Here is a 17,865-nt window from a genome sequence, read left to right as displayed (position 1 = left end):
AAGTTATGAATTTTTTAAATTTTTGTGTTGGAACCGCTGGATGAGGAGACTACTACAGCTTGTGAGTCATATGCGTACAACAGTATAAAGAAAATGTAAAAGAAAATTCAACATATTTTCACTTTTTTTCGCATAATAAAAGAGCACTTGACTTGCCTCTTTCTAAAGGCAGGGGGAATAATATTACCCATAACATTTGTCGGTAACGAGTCAGGGGAATGTGTACTTTTTTCAAAAGATGGAATTTTGTGAAATTCTCTTTATAATTTTCTTATATTGTTGTACGCATGTGACATCTAAGTTATTCATACACTGCAGTAGTCTTCTCATCCAGCGGGTACTGCACAAAAACTTCAAAAATTCATAACTTTTGAACGGATTGTCTGATTTTCCTCAAACTTTCAATGATGTGTTCTACTAATATTGCTACATTCTCTCAATCCTTATGTTTATGAAGGTGAGCTTGTCCTTTAACCAACAGCCAACTGAGTGTCATCATGAACATGTCCGAGAATGGGAACTATAACAATGACAATCTTACACCGGGGTCATTATCATGTGGTGTAAATGCTTTACCATCTGTGCTGGAATGATGTTCAGTTCATATTTCAAAATCTTGGCAGTCAAGGCTGTAATTGCATGTTGTATACTGTGGTTGCTAATGGTAATACACCTGAGTGTTGCTACTCCCCACGATCACAAAATTGTGATTGCCAGCGATGCGGAAGTTGCTGCTGGATGGAGGCGTAGATGATGGCGGTTGCATCGCAGGTTCTGAAGAAGCTGCTTGTCCATGGCTAGTCATGATGGGCTCTGACCGGAGAGCAGACGGATTGCTGGTACTGTCATCATCGAGAGGTGTGATGCCAATGTCTGCCCTGTCTGCTGCCATGGATATAGAGAGATTTTACAGAGAGAGAAAAAAAAAAACACGGTGGGAAATACACACCATAGGTTGAGAAAGAATAATGCTGAATGGACATCTGGAGTAAAATAAAAGCAACAATTTGGGGATATTTTCAGCAGCATACATATTAACACGTTGAGGACAAGTCCCAAGTATACTCGGGCAGGAGTCTATGGGAAATGCGTGTTGAAGCAAAATCAGCCTGTCCTCAATGGGTCAACATTTCTAAGGGAAAAATAAATTCTTATCAATTCCACATGTACTTTGCTGGAAAAACCTACAGGGTGAGGTGATTACTACAACTGTATACAGACCATAACATCTATTCTATTTCCCAATAAAGAAAATAGGTCAATTTTGCAACTGTGATGGAGACAAAGTGCCATAAAATGGGAAAATTTCATTCTAGACAGGGAGCAGTGTCACATAACATGTGCTTCATGCCAGTGATATCAAATCTAGAGCACTCAGCTGTGGGACCCATTTGAGCACACATATCCCCAGACCTGTCTCCCATTCCCCATTTAAATGAGAGTTTATAGGCCAAAATTTTGTATAATATGGTATCTGTCACAGGATACAATGAAATCCGATGAGAAATGAGGGTGGTATAGCACACACATGAAATATGACATGGCATCCTATAAAAGTCAGAACAATGAGGGTGCTGTCATATTTTTTGCTACCTAGAATAACACCCCATTAACCTCTAAAGCAAGTTTGAAGTACATTTGAGAAGAAATGTGGCTGATAGAGCACATACAGGAAATGTGACACGGCATCCCAGTCGAAACAATGAGGGCGCCATCACCACAAACTGTTGTGTCCTACATGTAAAATGACCGCCAATACACTTCCTCAGCAAGTCTGAATAAAATCTATTTCAGTAACAATCAAGTTATTGCATAAATACAGTAAATATTTCTGCATATTTTACCTGATCAGGGAGACCTATAACCCTGTGAAAGGTTGAACAGTGGGGCAACATTACTAATAGGTACTGAGTATACTATAGGTGTCTGGATTTGACTATGATACATTTACATGCCAAATGCGAAAGACGAATAAATGGTCAAGAAATATTGCCGGTATAGCACATACAAGAAATATGACATGGCATCATATCAAAGTCCAAACTATGAAGGCGCTTTCAATACACCCCCCATAGCAAGTGTGAATAAAGTCCCACAAGAAATGTGGCTCATATAGAACATATGTGACCATGCATCACAAAATGAACAAAAGTCGCACCCCTTAATTTTGTGGGAGGACTCAAAAAAGGTGAAATAGGTCAACCAAATCAATCCTGAGTTTTTCATACTTTCTGAAAGAGCTACTGTAAAAGTGGATATTTTCGCGCGACTAATTTTTCGCGCTTGGCTGGGAAAGAAGAGTTTCGCGTGTTTTTAATTCCACAGAATCAAGACATCAAGGCACAGGAACATGGCTAGCAAAAATATTTGCGGGCTTTCATTTTCGCGGTAATTTCTGGTTGCGCGAAATGCGCGAAAATTTCCACATTTACAGTATCCTTCTTCTACATTATTCTTAGGTTTGGGATCATAACATGAATGGGAAAGTGTGTTTTCAGCAGTTTTTCTATGACCCTTTTTTTTTGGGAGAGTAGAATGATCAAGTATGTCTTAGAGGCCCCTTTTCATTTCTTAAAATCCTTTGCACACTCTTTACTTTCAAGTCTAACAACTTGTGAAAGGATAAAGCTACTGCTTTGAAAGTTGGCATTAATCATGAAGATAATGTTTTGATAGAACATACTAAATTTCAGCTTAATCTGATGATCCCTTCATTGTTGTTGCTCCGGTGGAGCGCTTGAATAGATCCTGTACTTCAGGGCCTCTTTTCTCAGTTCCCACTTTTCCAAAGTGTGTCCTTTCTTTCCAATATTTAGATAGGTTAGGGAAGTCCATTTGAATTGAGTTATACATCATTTTAAAACTTAGAGTCTGCTCTTTAAGAATCTGCCCTTAACTTAAAATCCATATCCAGCGACTTTTTGTTCGTTTTGTGATGCAGGTTGATGCAAAGTTGACATGTATGATACAAATGTGACATGGCATCCAAGTCAGAACACTGAGGGCGATGTTACCACACATTGTTGTGTCCTGCATGTAGAATACCCTACACCTTCTTCGCAAGTCTAAATAAAATACATTGAGAAACAATCAAGTTATTGCATGAATAAGCATTATTTGTAAATTTGGACCTGATCTGGGTGACCATGACCTTTGACCCTGTAACAGCTGGTGAAACAGAGGGGCAGCGTTACCAATAGGTGTAGGTGTCTAGACTTGACTATGATATATTTATATACCAAAGTTGAAAAAAAAAATCGGTCATGAAATACGGCAAGTATAGCGCACAAAAGAAGATCCTGAAAAATATACTTTTATGTGTAAAAAAAAAAAAAGAACAAGGAAGGGCACAAAAACCTAAAACAATGGGTGTCTTTGTTGTACCATAATGCACCTTTATGTCAAATTTGAAGATGATCCAAGAAGAACCTGCAACCAGTAGAGCGCTCACAAGAAATCTCTGCGGCAGATGTGGTAGTGGCGGGGGCAGTGGCAGTGGCGCAATGAGGCCAAATCCATAGTATCCTCCAAACTCTGTTCAGGGGATACAATTACCTTGCAAACATTTCACATGCAAAAGAAAGTTGACATCAGCTGCTTACCACAGTTGTTGTCGGTCTGTGAAGATATAGTACTGAGATCAACATTTGTAGCGTCTAGTCTATCTAAAAGGTGTTCGTAGACCTCATTTTCTCGCAATGCCTTCCGGAACGCATCATAAGCAGTTGGTCCTCGCTGCATCAGTTTGGTCAGCAGTCTCCTCGCTTTTGCCTGCATGGTGGAATTAGAGAAGGGAAAAAGGATTGCCTGAATAACAATCAACAGAGATGCATTAGAAAAGGGAGTGTAATACAGACTTAACCCGTTGAGGATGGGCTGATAGTGCTACAGCACACATTTCCCATGGACACCTGCCCAAGTGGTATACTTGTTACTCGTCTTCAACGGGTTAAAACTCTACATGTCCTGTCTTGTGAATAAACAAGAGCCAGTGATACGAATTGCAAAATTCTTAGATACTTGTACAACTTACCATGAGTTTTACATGATAAGACATTCATATCGTACATTTACTGGAAAATGAAGACAGTGATTCAATCTGATGGTGACATTTTCAAACAGCGAAAGTGTATTAAGAAGGAAAACAAATATTTCAAGATTACTTGTGTACACTTATATCTTATTGTCAATGTTGATGCATTCTACAACCTCTGATCAATTAATTACCAGAAAGGGCATACTGGCACTCTAAGCACAAATGATATGGATGAAGGAGTAGAAGAATAAAAACAATAAATTATAAGGCACCAGTAGTCATTCTAAGAGACATTCTAACTGACAGCATTAGCTTTGTCAGTACCATAGTCAACTTTTAATGCACAGTGTGCCATGTCGTAGCATTTAGGTCATGAGCGGGTTACTGCTCTTATAAAGATACAAAGCTATCCATGTTGAAAAGACATTTTATTTAATGACTTTGTTAAGTGGAGACGTGGCCATTGAATTTTGAAAACAACAACAACAACAACAACAAACACATAACCCCAAATAAAAAAAAACAACAACAACAACAACAAAACCCAATGACATCGAATGAAAATGTGCTACCTTGCGAGTGTCTGCTGCTTCAATTTCTTCTACAGTGTCAATATCAAAGACAAGGTCCTGGATAAGGTAGGGCACGACATCCTCACAGTTCAAGGAATCCAACAGATAAGTCCAATTCTTCTGTAATCGGAGACGATCAGCAACATCCATGGTTTAGCTGTAGAACCAAAGGCTGCACAAAGAAAGAAAAAGCATACAATTTGACAGAGTTTAATGTAGATCTTTAGACCTTGCCCTGTTCTGGGCCTTTCCGTACAAAGCAACCTTAAAAACACTATGGCAGCCCTAGTACTGCCCTGACAGCAGAGAAAGTAATTATTCATATTTCACTCAAACTGGTTTAAGGGAGAAAGGTTTGCAGTAGCACCATATGTGTACATGTATAGTCCTTGTAGGGATCGTGGCTTGACAAGAGAAGAGCCTAGAAAGACGAGACTTGAGGAGGGAAGGGGAGAATGTAAGGAAGGTAAATAGTGACAAGTGAGGGGCAGCAAAGAGCTGGAATTTGAAGTTGTACTGGTGGAACTGGGAGAAAAGGGGACAGAGAGAGTCATAAGGGAGAATACAGTGCACTCCCATTATAACAAACATAGTTTAAAGCTATAACAAACACGGTTATAATGAAATTCCAGTAACAACAAAGTAAAAATTCAGACTGCGACCTTATCCACTCTATGTTTTTTATTGTTTATTTGTTCGGTTATAACGAAATTTCAATACAACGAAAGAAAACTGCTGGTCCCGAGGACTTTGTTATAACGGGAGTCCACTGCATTGTGAAAATCAAGTAAAAGGTTCAGACATCGCTGGGAGAAAGATGAAGTAGAAGAGAGGGGGAGAGGGAGAGGCTGAAGGTGTGAAAATCATGCAGACAGGAGAGAGAGAAGTGGAGATTCATAAAACCAATCAGGAGAAACAGTATCTGAAACTGATATGGACTATGAAGCGAAATCACAATGACGAAAAGAGAAATAAATCAAGAAGGAAAGGGGTAAATTGACTGGGGAAAAGACTATGGGTAAAAGAAAGGGGGGGCGGAGAGAGAAATGAAAGCTAAGTGAGTGAAGGGCAGATGGTTGAGTGGATCCTAGAACTGGAATGCTGTGGAAGAGAACTCAAAGATAAACAGTTAAAGTTATGTCCCGAAAATGTTTCTGTCGGAGAAAGGAAAAGGGAGAGAATCGAAGTTAAGTGTGAAGTCCTGAAAGAGAAGAAGAATGAGGTATTAACCTATGTGGAGGAACTGTAAAATAGTCAGGTGGACCTGAAAAGGACTGTTGGGTTGTAAGGATGCAAGAAATAAAGAAGAAAGAAAAGACAAGTGGAGGAGAACAGACTATAGTGAAAGAGAGAGAAGAAAGTGGATTGTGAAAATAAATGAGCAAGTACCAGTAATAAGAATAGCTATGACATTTAGAGAAGTTGACATTACGGGCAGATTGACTGTCCTTCGTCAGAAGTGTGGCATAACCTGGGAGGAGGCAAGCTATACATGTATGCTGCTGCGTTACCCCGTGGTACCGTAGTACCCGGGGTACCACGTTGTGTAGCGCCACCTCAAGTCCACTCGAGGACAGCCGCAGAATAATGCATGCACTGTGTGTGCGTGTACATCTAGTCATTTCCATGCCACTTATATGTATACTATGCATGCATGGTATGCTGTGCTAGCTACAGTAGCAATAGCGTGTGCTTAAGTGGAGTGCAGAGCAGTGCAGTGCAGTGGCTAGCATGCGCTAGCTCCAGCACCAAAATAGGCCCAATCTCCACTTTTTGGCATCCCAGGGTACAACCTTTAAAAAAAAAAATAATGGCTGATTTTTATTTGGTACCCCGGAATACCATTTATGTTATCATATGGAGGATGTGGATCTAGGTGGTGATTGTTGGCAGAAGCGGGCTGATGAGTGTCGACTGTTGGCATGTGATGTGTTGCATTGCAGTCGTTGAGATCCAGGTGTTCTTTTTTGTTGTAGTGATTGCGGAGTACAGACATCCGGGAGGACTAATTTGGATGTTGGTAGGTTGCAGACCTGGAGAGTAGAAGTGGGATTGGATGGGGTGGTGTGGACGACTTGTGTCGCTGAGGGCGTCTTCTGGAACTGGCGATGGGTGTAGCAGCGAGTGGTCAGCATGATTGATTGTGCACATTGCCGTTGTGGGGAAATGGAAGTAGGGATGTGAGAAGCTGCTACTGGGGGAGGAATGTTCTGTGGAGGGAGTGTGTTGTTGTTGTCAGATGGTTTAATGATGAGAAGAAGCCAGATGTTGTTGATGTGAAGTCTGGTGTCTTGCTCAACAGTGTTGTGTGTGTGAATTACTATGGCTTCTCTGATGCGTTGTGTGTGCCAGTTCTTGATGGATGTGACGAGTTTGCTGTTTTCCCAGTAGATGAAATGTTTTCCGAATGTTGACCATCCTCCCGTTTCTCCGATGTATACATTCCCTCATTCTCATGGGATGCGGTAGACACGAGGTTGTTTGTGTTTGGGGTGTGTGTCTTTGCGTGAGTGTATCAAATGTGTTGTGAAGTTTGTTAGAAGATAGATGTGTGTCAGACCTGGATGGCGGTATTTTAAGATGTGTTGTAGTTTTTGCGAGGTAGTGCCGAGGTAGGGAAGAGTTACAGTTGTGATAGGCTGTTCCATGGCTGCATGGTCAGGTTGACAGGGTGCTTGTGTGTTGCTTTTGTGCTTTGGGTATTGGTTTATAGCAGTAAGTGTGTTTGTGATGTGCTTGAGATCTTGTTGGAGGTGGTTTTGTCACTGATTTGATGATCATATCGGACGACAGCCTTGGGTACTGACTGGCAGACTGCTGGATGATGGGATGAGTGGTAGTGAAGATACATGTATCTGTTAGTGTGAGTAGGTTTGCGGTAGACTTGGTGAGAAATTGCTGGAGTTGGTTTTGGTGACAAGTACGTCGAGGAAGGGTATAGAATGATTGTTTTCCATTTCCACTGTGAATGAGATGTTAGAATGTTGTTCATTGAAATGCGTGAGGAAGTCGTCAAGTTGGTCTAGTAAGTTGTATGGCCAGATGCTATAGATATTGTCAACATACTGGAGCTAGAGAAAAGGTTTAATTTGTGTTGTGCTGTGGCTAACTGCAACCAGCTCAAACGCTTCGCATATTGGGCTCCCAGGGTACAATCGTGTGAAGGAGCATCTAGGGCTCACATTGTATGTTGTGGCTAGTGCGTGAGTTTCGAAGTGTTCTATACAAATGTTGGCAATGATGGGCGAGAGGGGGTATCCCATGGCGGCGCCTTGTTATGATTTGAAGTGTGCTCCTCTCCATCGGATTGAGATAGATTTGAGACATGTGAGGAGGTGGTAATGTATACTGTTGTGGAGTGAGTTGTGTTCTGGAAGACAGAGAGATATGTCATCAGTGAGATGTTTGATGACGTCACATATGCTTCGTTGACAGGAACACTGGTGAAAAGTGATTCTACATCAAAGCTGATGAGGGTGTCTGTACTATGGTAGGCTATGACCATGATGACGGTGGTGCTAGAGCTAGAGAGAATCACAGTGAAATATTTGGAATTGTGAATGTGGTGTTCTGTGTTGCCAACAAGTGGTTGTAGGATATCTGACAAGTGATTGGCTGATTTGTAGTGAGGGGAACCTCCTGCGGAAATGATGGGGTGAAGAGGGGCTGATGGCTTGTGAATTTTCAGTTGCCCGAAGAGGATGGGACATCTGCACAGCATCTGGTCTATACATGGTCGGGCTTAACCTAAACCCTGGGCCGGGGCGTTCCTTTGTACAGCTAGCGAGCAGGGTCAGTCAGGGAGGGTTGTTGCGATATCGCTCGATGTGTGTGGATACTGCTGTGCTCTAACTTAGTTTTTACTGTGTGAGCTCAGGATTTAATTCTTTGAATTACTTACTGTAAATTTACTAACTGAGATACAGGGCGTCATCACACTGTAATTTAATTCAGGTAATAATCATTCAGGTTAAAAAAATAAAATATAAAAAAAAAAATACGTAGACCTATTTAAACTTACCTGGCCTGGCTACCGGAGCTACCGTCGTGACCGTAGAGCCAACTGCGCTACGACCGGCCCGCAAGCAATAAACTGCGCGAAATATGAAGGAGCGCCCGGATTGAGCCCGCCCACCGGTAAACGTTAGAGCTATTTTAGCTAGCCCCCACTAGCCCCAGCACTGGCACTTAGCAGGCAGGTAGGTCCTACGATGTACAGCAGCAGGTAGTACAGGTGTATAAACAGTTGAGTGTACAAATTACCAGTGCAGTTGAGTGGCACTGCTGTTGGGAGAGTAGGTCCGTAGCTTCCTGTCGCAAATCGCATCGAAAAACACTGTAAACAAGCAAGATCCGTTGGTGTGGTGTATGTTCCAGATTGATGTAATAGCGTGTGCCTACAAAACAAAGGCGGAACTAAAAAAAAAAGCATCTCAAAAGAGTGCAGTAACCTAGCTCTGCGCGCTATCGACCAGCCACGCACCAACCGACGCCGATTCATTGGTTGTACTCGATCATGTGACCTTCGCTAGCGCTTGGGGAAGTCCCGAGTATATTCTTCACACGTGCTCCGAACAAAGCGTAAACACGGCGCGAGTTGTTCCTCATGCAGCTTTGTGCTTCCCGCCGGTGACAGACAAGTTTTGACTTGTCCAGCTGAAATCCAGGGGCTCACTGAATTGGCTCGATAGAGATTAGTTGGTTTTCAATTTCTTATCGTTTGTCTCGTTTCTGTATCTGATAATGCAGATTAAAATTCGATTTACTCCATTAAAGGTTGGTCTTTTACGATTCTAGGCTTGGATATGTACTAGTAGAGTGTTTCATCCTAATACAGTAAACGGGCATCTTTTCCGGCTTAATGGTACAAATTGTATTACGTGAACTACAAATAGTACTCTAAGTAGGCCTCTATGCTTCTGCAACTGCTGCAGCTATATATATATACTAACAATGAAAGTGGAAAACAAAAGTAATAAATTTTAAAAAAAGCAGATATGACACCATTTAAAGGTTTTTGTCAATATGTTTACACAGCAGAAAAATCTGTTGACAATTAGCTCCTATATGCAAGGATTTCTGTCAATCAAAGTTGCAGGGATGCCAAGTTCAAAAAAATTTTATGAGTGAGATTTTCATGACTCGGCATCTCGGCATGCGAGTGTGCACGCGAGCGAAGGTGTGGGAGGGGTCCCCCCCCCCCCCCCCATGGCCTCCCACGGTAGGGAGCTTTTTCAATTTTTAGCTGGGTGCGATCCGGTGCATACTTACATGACTATTTTCTACTTATTTTGAAAGACAAAAGGGAAATATACCTTCAATTGCAACTATCACTTTAATCTTTTGCGCTACGCTCATTATTATAGGCCCAAGTTGCAGACTTCGCCCGATGCGTGAGAAAAATGGGTGTCATGCGTGAGATCGTGAGATGGCCCCTAAATGCTTGAGTCTCACGCAGAATGCGTAGACTTGGTAGCTCTGAAGTTGAAATTTTCTACTTCAAGAAAATTCACACCTCAGCATGAATAATCTTGAGCTTGTTCTGACATATGACTACAAAAGCATGAACAAGTAAACTTAGCAGACTGTCTTTCAGCTACATGTAATTAATTAATATTTATGCTGGCAAGTAGGAAATATTGTTTGGCTTAAACATTTGAACCACAACCGTGTTACACTGGAAAGTAAGCAGATATAAAAGCTAAAAAATAATCTTTAAAATACAGTGTTTTCACAATTCATGTGGCCAGGCAATAAGTTAACCCGAATTATATTGAATTTCTTTCCCCCGGTGGAACACCCTTATCAGCAAAGCTAGCTTCCATAGGTGTCCACATACACACATAACAGTACGATACAGAAAATACATATAATGCAGAGCTAAAATACAAACAATTAAGTATAATGTACACTACAAAAAAAAAACAAACAATACATGAAAAATAGAAATAGACTCAAATGAAGAAAGCATACAACACATCCAAGCAAGCACACACACACACAAACACACACACACACACACACACACACACACACACACACACACAAAACAAACAAACATGGCAATTAAACTGAGTTATCTGCCTCTAATGGTTAATTCAATTTGATAATACATGTACAATATAAACCTTTAAGCTTTTTATGCCGCATTCCGTCAATCCCTCAAAGCTTGACCCAATTCTAGTCAAGTCAGCAGAGTCACTCATATGTAACAATGTGCCTCAGTCCAACAGGGAGGCCTGTGACAAAATGGTTACAGTTTGTTATTTTGAAGGTTCAGTAATCCACAGATCAAATAAGGTTCATTAATTCAAAGGGTTTCATTAGTCCGAAAACAAAATAATGTTTGTCATTCAGAAAGATTGTTACTCCAAAAAAAAAGAAGTAAGACTTGTTAGTTGGAACCTTATTTCATTTTTGAACTGTTTAATTTTTGAATCGCCGCAAAGAAGAACAAAATACACCTCTGGTAAGCAGCTGGTTGAAGAACTACACTCTACTTCTTTCGTGCATAAACATGAAGCTCAAGTCCATAAGGTACCCTGCATCACAAAACCAACAAAAAGTTGCTACACATGGATTTTCAGTTAATACCATATTCTGAAAGAGCAGACTTTAAGCTTTAAAATGATGTATGACTCAAATCAAATGGATTCTTCTAACCTATCTAAATATTGGAAAGAGAGCACAAACTCATGAAAAGAAAAAAAGAGGCTCTGAAGTGGAGTGTCTATTCAAGTACTTAATCTTTACCAAACCGTGCTTGCCTGTGCGATTAATGGGACAAAAAACAAACAAGTAAACCAAAACCAAAGTAACAAGCAATGAAGAAAGGATTATCAGATTAAAATTGAAATTAGCATGCTCTCATCAACACATTCTGACCATGATTAATGCCAACTTTCAAAGCAGTAGCACTATCCTTTCAAAAGTTATAGAGTTGAAAGTGAAGAGTGTGCAAATGATTTTCAGAAATGAAAAAGGGGTTCTAAAGACACACCTGATCACACTATTTACATACCAAAAATGTTGAGATAAACTACTGAAAAAAATACTTTCCTGCCCTTTTTATGATACCAAATTTAGCAGTAATGTAAAAGAAGACCCACTTTTCAGAAAATATGAACAACTCAAAATTGACTTGGTTAACCCTGTTCACCAATTTTGAATCCTCACATAAAATAAAGGCGTGCGACTGTTTGTATGTTTTGTGATGCACGGTCACACATGGCACACATTTGCAGAATACCCTGTAACTTCTCTCACCGTCCCTTTTTGGTAAACTAATCTCTATAAATACTGTAAAACAAGGAATTTTCACGTGCATTTTAATTTCGCGAATTTCGCGAGCGCCAAAATTCACGAAATTAAAATGTGCGCGAAAGTTTTTGTCTACACTACATGCATTGAATGCCAGTGGTAATTCGCGAAAATTTCATGCCGCGAAAAAGGCTGTCGGCTCCAATTCGCGAAAATTTCATGCCGCGAATATATCATGTTTTACAGTAGTTGGCCCCTCCTCCTCCCCCTCAAAAAAAAAAGAAAAAGAAAAAAGAAAGCGCAAATAATACATCCAGATGTATGCATACAACACACCACACAGAATAACAAGTCAACAACATTAATTCACAATGTAAACAAATTTATTCACAAACATGACGGTCTTTGGTGTCATCATATCATTTACAGAGGCTGCAGCACAATAAGAATCATGCTCTGGACACTGCTAATATTGGAGCAAATGTGTCAAGCAAGTCATGTGGTTCAGGGTTGTCATACATGTAAATGCACACTATGGAGTGCTACCTGATGTTCCGAATGATGGGAGACTCATGTGAACCAACATGTGCTTCTGTTTGTTCCTCTCTCTCTCTCTCTCTCTCTCTCTTTCTTTGTTCAGCTGAACAAGAATGAATTTGACTCATCTACCTTGCAATTGCATTATTGTTCGATATTTCTTGTTTTGATAACATTACATTGCAATTTTAGTTTACTACTGTAAAAGTGGTTTCTTTCGCGTACAGAAACTTTCGCGGTTTCCATCGGTGCTGACTTTTTCGCGTGTGTTTAAATTCGCGGTTGGTAATGATAGCGTTGTAACAACCCACGAGTTCAAAACATTTTCGCGTGGCGTTAAATTCGTGGTTCAACCTCAAAGCGCGAAAAGCGCGAAAATAAAACCACCGCGAAAGAAACCACTTATACAGTAGTATTTACTAAAATTTCATATTAGGCCGTGTTTATGTTTCCCTTTTTCGGGCCAGAATCAGCGTTTTGGAACGTGATTAGTGCAAAACGCTGTTGCGTTCATGCTCACTTCGACAGAAACGCTGATTCAAAACGCTGATCCAAAATGCATAAAAAAGGTGCGTTTACAATCCGCGTTTCTGACTAATCACACTTGACGGGGAAGCATAAAAGCAACAGCGTTTCTAAATGCGTTTAGAGTGACATCATCTAAACGCCTATCCGGTTCACGTGAAAAAGCGCGCGCTTGGCCAGCCAGCCACCCTGGCCTGTGCAGTTTTCCCATGTACTGTGAACGCATGTCTTTCCCAGCTGCTCTCTCAGGCCAGGCCACCGATCGCAGCGCGCGCCCCAATTTGACCTGCCTCTGCTGAGGTCAGCGAAACAATCGCAAATGCTCTTTCCAAGGCTCGCAGAAAGTGAGCATAAACAGTGCTCCCGTGAACAGCGTTTTGAATCAGCGTTTCAAAATGCTGATTCTGCCTTCGCAAATTGAGCATGAACACACCCTTAGTTGAATCAAGAATTATATGTATCAAATTACACACTGTACATGTACACTGTATTAGGAACTGACTGGAGATTTGAGGTAGCACAAAGTTATATTTTTGTTGTTCATGGTTTTAATTTGTGTTTACTACTTTCTTGTTTATCATTCATTGAGTGTTCAGAATTGATGAGCCCACATTTCATTTATTCGTGAGAGGTTATTCCTTTGAAATTCATTTTGTTTACATATTCACTTTCAGTGCCAATGCGTATTGCTATTTTCACAAGTATTCTTGTATTCGATTTTGCTGATGGTTAAAAAAATTGACTAATTTTACATTTACAGTGTCATGAATATGCATTTGTACAAAGTGGGTGTGGCCTGTTTGGCCCACATTGAAAAAAACAACAAAAGGATTGAGACTGGGACGATGGTGCTTGAGACGAGGGTGCTTGAGACGAGGGAAGAATATAGTTTTCTTGTTACTCTAAGTCTGATGTCATCGTGGTGGTATTTTGTTCTGTTGTCAAAACATGTGACATGTTGTTGTGCCACCAAAATTTCCCTCCCTTCCGTAATAACAACACATTCATATCTTTGGTAAAATTTGATTACATCATGACCTTTGTAACAAATATATAACAATATTTGGTGCTTAACCAGTGACTTCTTGAATATTTGTCTTTTCATTTAAAGTGAAAGTGAGACCTCAACATCTGTCATGCATTACCGAGACAGAATATCAAATGCTGAAGGGTGGACTTCGGCGTGGACTTCGGCCTTTGTGGCCGAACATGCAATACCGATACCCAATGTAATTACAAACTCAATGATGTGCCAGATCTCATCACATAACCTATGCACAGGAAATGTCACGGATAAAAAGGTGCTTGTGATGGGATAGACTAAAAATGGAAAGAATGTCCACAACACATAAATGGTTCATGGCTTTGCTGCTGTTGCTCATAAGATTCACCAGATACAGACCAATTTCTTTTTAAGTTGTTGTTTACTCCTTAAGTGTTATGGTGCCATATTTTTCACAGGAAAGAAGACTACTGTCATTCAACATGACACTTCATTGAGCCTCACTGTTGTGAATGCTACGTAGGACTGTAAGCAATGACACTACAAAGCTGGAGATGGAGGACATTCCCATGTCCAACTTGAGTTCAGCTTTGTGTGATTCTGCAAACTATGAGAGGAAAAAAAGAGGTTTTGAAACTTACATCAAGGCCATGACAATCATTATGCTGGATATTGATGGAGATATCTTCCACCAAAGAGAACCTACACAATGTATCCAGGAGATTTGTGGTCACTTTGAAAGTACAATAGCACGGCTTTTTGACGACACTCACATACACTTAACATTTTCCCCTAATCTACGTGGATATCTTCAAGAACTGTGAAATTCTTCAGTGCACCTACCACATGCCCAAGTAGAGTCCCCTTATAGGAGGCTCTCAGTTCTGTATGCGCTAGAACCAGACGGGGAAATGCTTGATGCACTAAATTATCCTGTATTCATCTGATGACCTCAATGGGTCAATGACCTAAAAAGGATTAGATCATCAATGTTTGGTGTCATGGACTAATGGTAAACAAGGTAATGATGTTCTAAAAATGCATTTGTGTTACAATGAAATATTCCACAGAACATTGGCATTACAGGTCTTTGTAAAAGGTCAATGACCTCTGAAACCAGAAAAGTAGTACATGTATTTTTGGTTGAATGGCCAACTGTTTATGGTGTACAAACAATGCATTTATGAAACTGTAAACTATACACAAAGATTAGTGTAGTGGTGTGATTTTTTTTTTAATTTTTAAAATTTTTTATTTTTTATTCTCTTTAATGGAGCGACAGGTTTTGGCACTCTTGGTATGTGCCCATTGTTGCTTCCTTGGTTGTATACATTTCTGCATACCAAAACATAGTTCCTGATTGAAAACATGTTAGGATATATTAGCATAGCTATATGTATATATTTGTGATACCACAGCGTCCACAGTAGGTTGAAGCGTAGGGATACAGTGTCCGGTTTTGATGTGAAGCCTGCCTCTTGAAGCTTCTTGGGAGTTGCAGAAGACAGAAGGCAGTCAGTGAGAGAGGAGGCAGCTTTTAGGAAAGCTTAGAGATTCTGGAGTTTGTTCCTGCCGCTGTTCCATTTTAATTGTTAGTTGGAAAATAAGAACTTGATTTGTGTCATCGAAGTTTGGTTGTTCCCACGCACTGTACCTTAAAGGAGAATGGGACCAATGGCTGTAGCAAAGAGTGTGTTATGAGTACTCCAATTCAATATTTGGCCTGTTAATGAACCTGTTGATATCTACTGACAACTGTATGCTGTTAATTGTGAACTGCAAAATTGTTCATATTATGTTCCCTATAATGTTTGGCAGTGAAGGCGGTGACTGTGTCTGCCATCTACAATGAACACCACATATCTGACCGGAAGAGATGCTTGTGAACCTGTGTCATTCTTACTCAAACCATTACACTAGCAATGTGTCACGAATATGCATTTATGTAAAGTAAGTATAACCTGTTTAGTCCATGTGGGGCAGAGGAAGATTTGAGGCTTGGGACTATGGTGCTCGAGGGGAGGAATAAAGTTTTCTTGTTCACTCTAACGTATTAAAAGGATGGTAAACTAAGAGTCTGTGTTGACTACCAAGCTCTCAACGCCAAGACCCATATGGATGCATATCCCCTTCCACGGATTGAAGATGCCCTGCAAGCCCTGAAAGGTGCAAAGCATTTTTGCAGCCTTGACCTAGCCCACGGATTCAACCAACTCCATGATGCAGACAAGGATGTGGAGAATACTGCTTTCCAGACAGGAAGTGGTGGATTGTATGAGTACATATGCATGCCCATGTCATCAAGCTACCGAGGAGACACTTGCATTAGCCAGGAGACAATGCTTTTGGCCTAGCATGGCAAAGGATGTTGCTGAGTACTGTTACAGGTGTTAATGATATACAATGGCCAAAGCAGGGAAGCGCCTCCATCCATGTGGCAACCATGGGGTCCCTGACAGCCTCCAGACCACTAAAGGTCCTCGCAATTGACTTCACAGATCTTGAGCGTAGTAGTAGTGGCGAGGAAAATGTTCTTGTCCTTACTGACGTTTTCACAAATTTCATCCAAGCTATCCTAACCCTAGATCAAAAGGCATCCACTGTGTCCAGAGTTCTTGTATGCGATTGGTTTGTCCGATTCGAAGTCACCAAGAGAATCCACAGTGATCAGGGGTGGAATTTCAAAGACAAGCTGATACAAGAACTTTGTAAGGTGTATGGGATTACCAAAAGGCTCACCACTCCCTATCACCCAGAAGGGAATGGCCAATGTGAACAATTTAACCGTAACCTCCATGACTGGCATCATACTCTTATGGCAGAAAGAAAATGAAAGTGGCCAGAACACCTTCTGGAACCTGTGTATGTATACAATTGTACCCCACATTCATCAACCGGATACTCACCTCACCACTTGTTCTTTGGGAGAGAAGCTGTCCTACTTGTAGATCATTTACTTGGTCCTGTAGCATCCCCCCCCCCCCTTACTGGTAGCCCATAAGTGGAGGAATGGATTGCTGAACACCAGTCTAGGCTTGATGACGTTTTCCACAGAGCACCCCAAGGAAGCACTGAGAAGGAAGGCCATAAATGATGAGAAAGCAACAGGTGTTGAGCTACCCATCGGAGTTCGCATTTTCATCAGAAATAGAAGCACCACTGGGCGCAACAAAATTCAAGGTGTATGGAATCCTGAACCGCACATAGTTATTCAATGATAGGAAACTGGAGACCATACATATGCCGTATAGCCCCTAGCTGGTGATGAATCATCATGTAAGACTCTCAACAGGATGGACTTGCTGGATTCTACGATTTTAGCAGAGGATATGGAGCCCAGCAAAGGTGATTGTTTGACCCACTGAAACAAGAGAAGCAGATCCCTGTGAGCAACTCTGACAGCGATAATGAGTCGTGGGAAGGCATTTGTGATGTCAGGCCTGGCCTAACAGAAGGACTAAGGAAATCCCCTCTGGTCCTAGAAGATGCTGCAATTAAAGAAAAGGCAAGAAGATTCAGCAGTTTCAGAGTCACAGGAGGTCCTTCATCAGGAGATTGATGATGGTGCCCTCTCTCACCATCCCATACATGTAGGCCTAGAAGATTTTGACAATAACAAAGAAGGCAATATGAACAATACATGTGATGCTCCAACTGGAACTCAAACCGAAGTAATGCATGAAAACCCAACCAGGAAGAACGGTAATGAAGAGTTGGTTCAATCAGACCAGGAAGCTGTATTTTGAAAAGAAGGGTTGAGGAGGTCAACTAGAGTGACTGCTGGGTGCAACCCAAATCCTTACAAACTTCCTAGATCAGCTGGTCAAGAAGTTTCTTTTAATTCCCGCAATCCAGCAATGGTGAATCAGGATACTTTAGCCCAAGTTGCCCAGTTGAATTTATTTATTATGCAAGTATCAAATCATTCAAAT

At 40.9% G+C, this 17,865-nt stretch overlaps 1 protein-coding gene across 3 annotated transcripts; it reads right to left on the bottom strand.

Moving 5' to 3' along the window:
* Positions 1-474: 474 nt before the first annotated feature.
* On the bottom strand, positions 475-8,970 carry LOC139727884 (uncharacterized). 3 transcript variants are annotated; one of them, XM_071638855.1, is made up of 5 exons: positions 8,872-8,970; positions 8,630-8,701; positions 4,609-4,780; positions 3,603-3,771; positions 475-885 (listed from the first exon to the last, which is right to left on the bottom strand). In XM_071638855.1, the coding sequence occupies exons 3-5, from the start codon at positions 4,756-4,758 to the stop codon at positions 659-661; spliced, it is 546 nt and encodes a 181-aa protein (XP_071494956.1). In that variant the 5' UTR covers positions 4,759-4,780; positions 8,630-8,701; positions 8,872-8,970; the 3' UTR covers positions 475-658. The 3 variants fall into 3 exon arrangements, with proteins under 3 accessions (XP_071494956.1, XP_071494958.1, XP_071494957.1); XM_071638857.1 differs by having other exon boundaries at positions 475-882; XM_071638856.1 differs by lacking the exon at positions 8,872-8,970 and having other exon boundaries at positions 8,630-8,752.
* Between the last annotated feature and the right edge of the window lie 8,895 nt (positions 8,971-17,865).

This window comes from Diadema antillarum, unplaced genomic scaffold, assembly GCF_040938485.1.
Source record: "Diadema antillarum isolate AM-2024a unplaced genomic scaffold, OU_Dant_1.0 seq00000158_RagTag, whole genome shotgun sequence".
Taxonomy (NCBI): domain Eukaryota; kingdom Metazoa; phylum Echinodermata; class Echinoidea; order Diadematoida; family Diadematidae; genus Diadema; species Diadema antillarum.
Note: the sequence above shows the minus strand (reverse complement) of the source record. Positions and strands in the feature narration are given on the sequence as shown.

Bases quoted from the DNA above. Each gene is read 5' to 3' on its own strand.
- LOC139727884 (XM_071638855.1), bottom strand. From the start codon at position 4,758: ATGGATGTTGCTGATCGTCTCCGATTACAGAAGAATTGGACTTATCTG. The intron at 3,772-4,608 runs GTAGCACATTTT...TCCACCATGCAG, and splicing joins AAGCAGCAGACACTCGCAAG to GCAAAAGCGAGGAGACTGCT. The intron at 886-3,602 runs GTAAGCAGCTGA...TATCCATGGCAG, and splicing joins ACAGACCGACAACAACTGTG to CAGACAGGGCAGACATTGGC.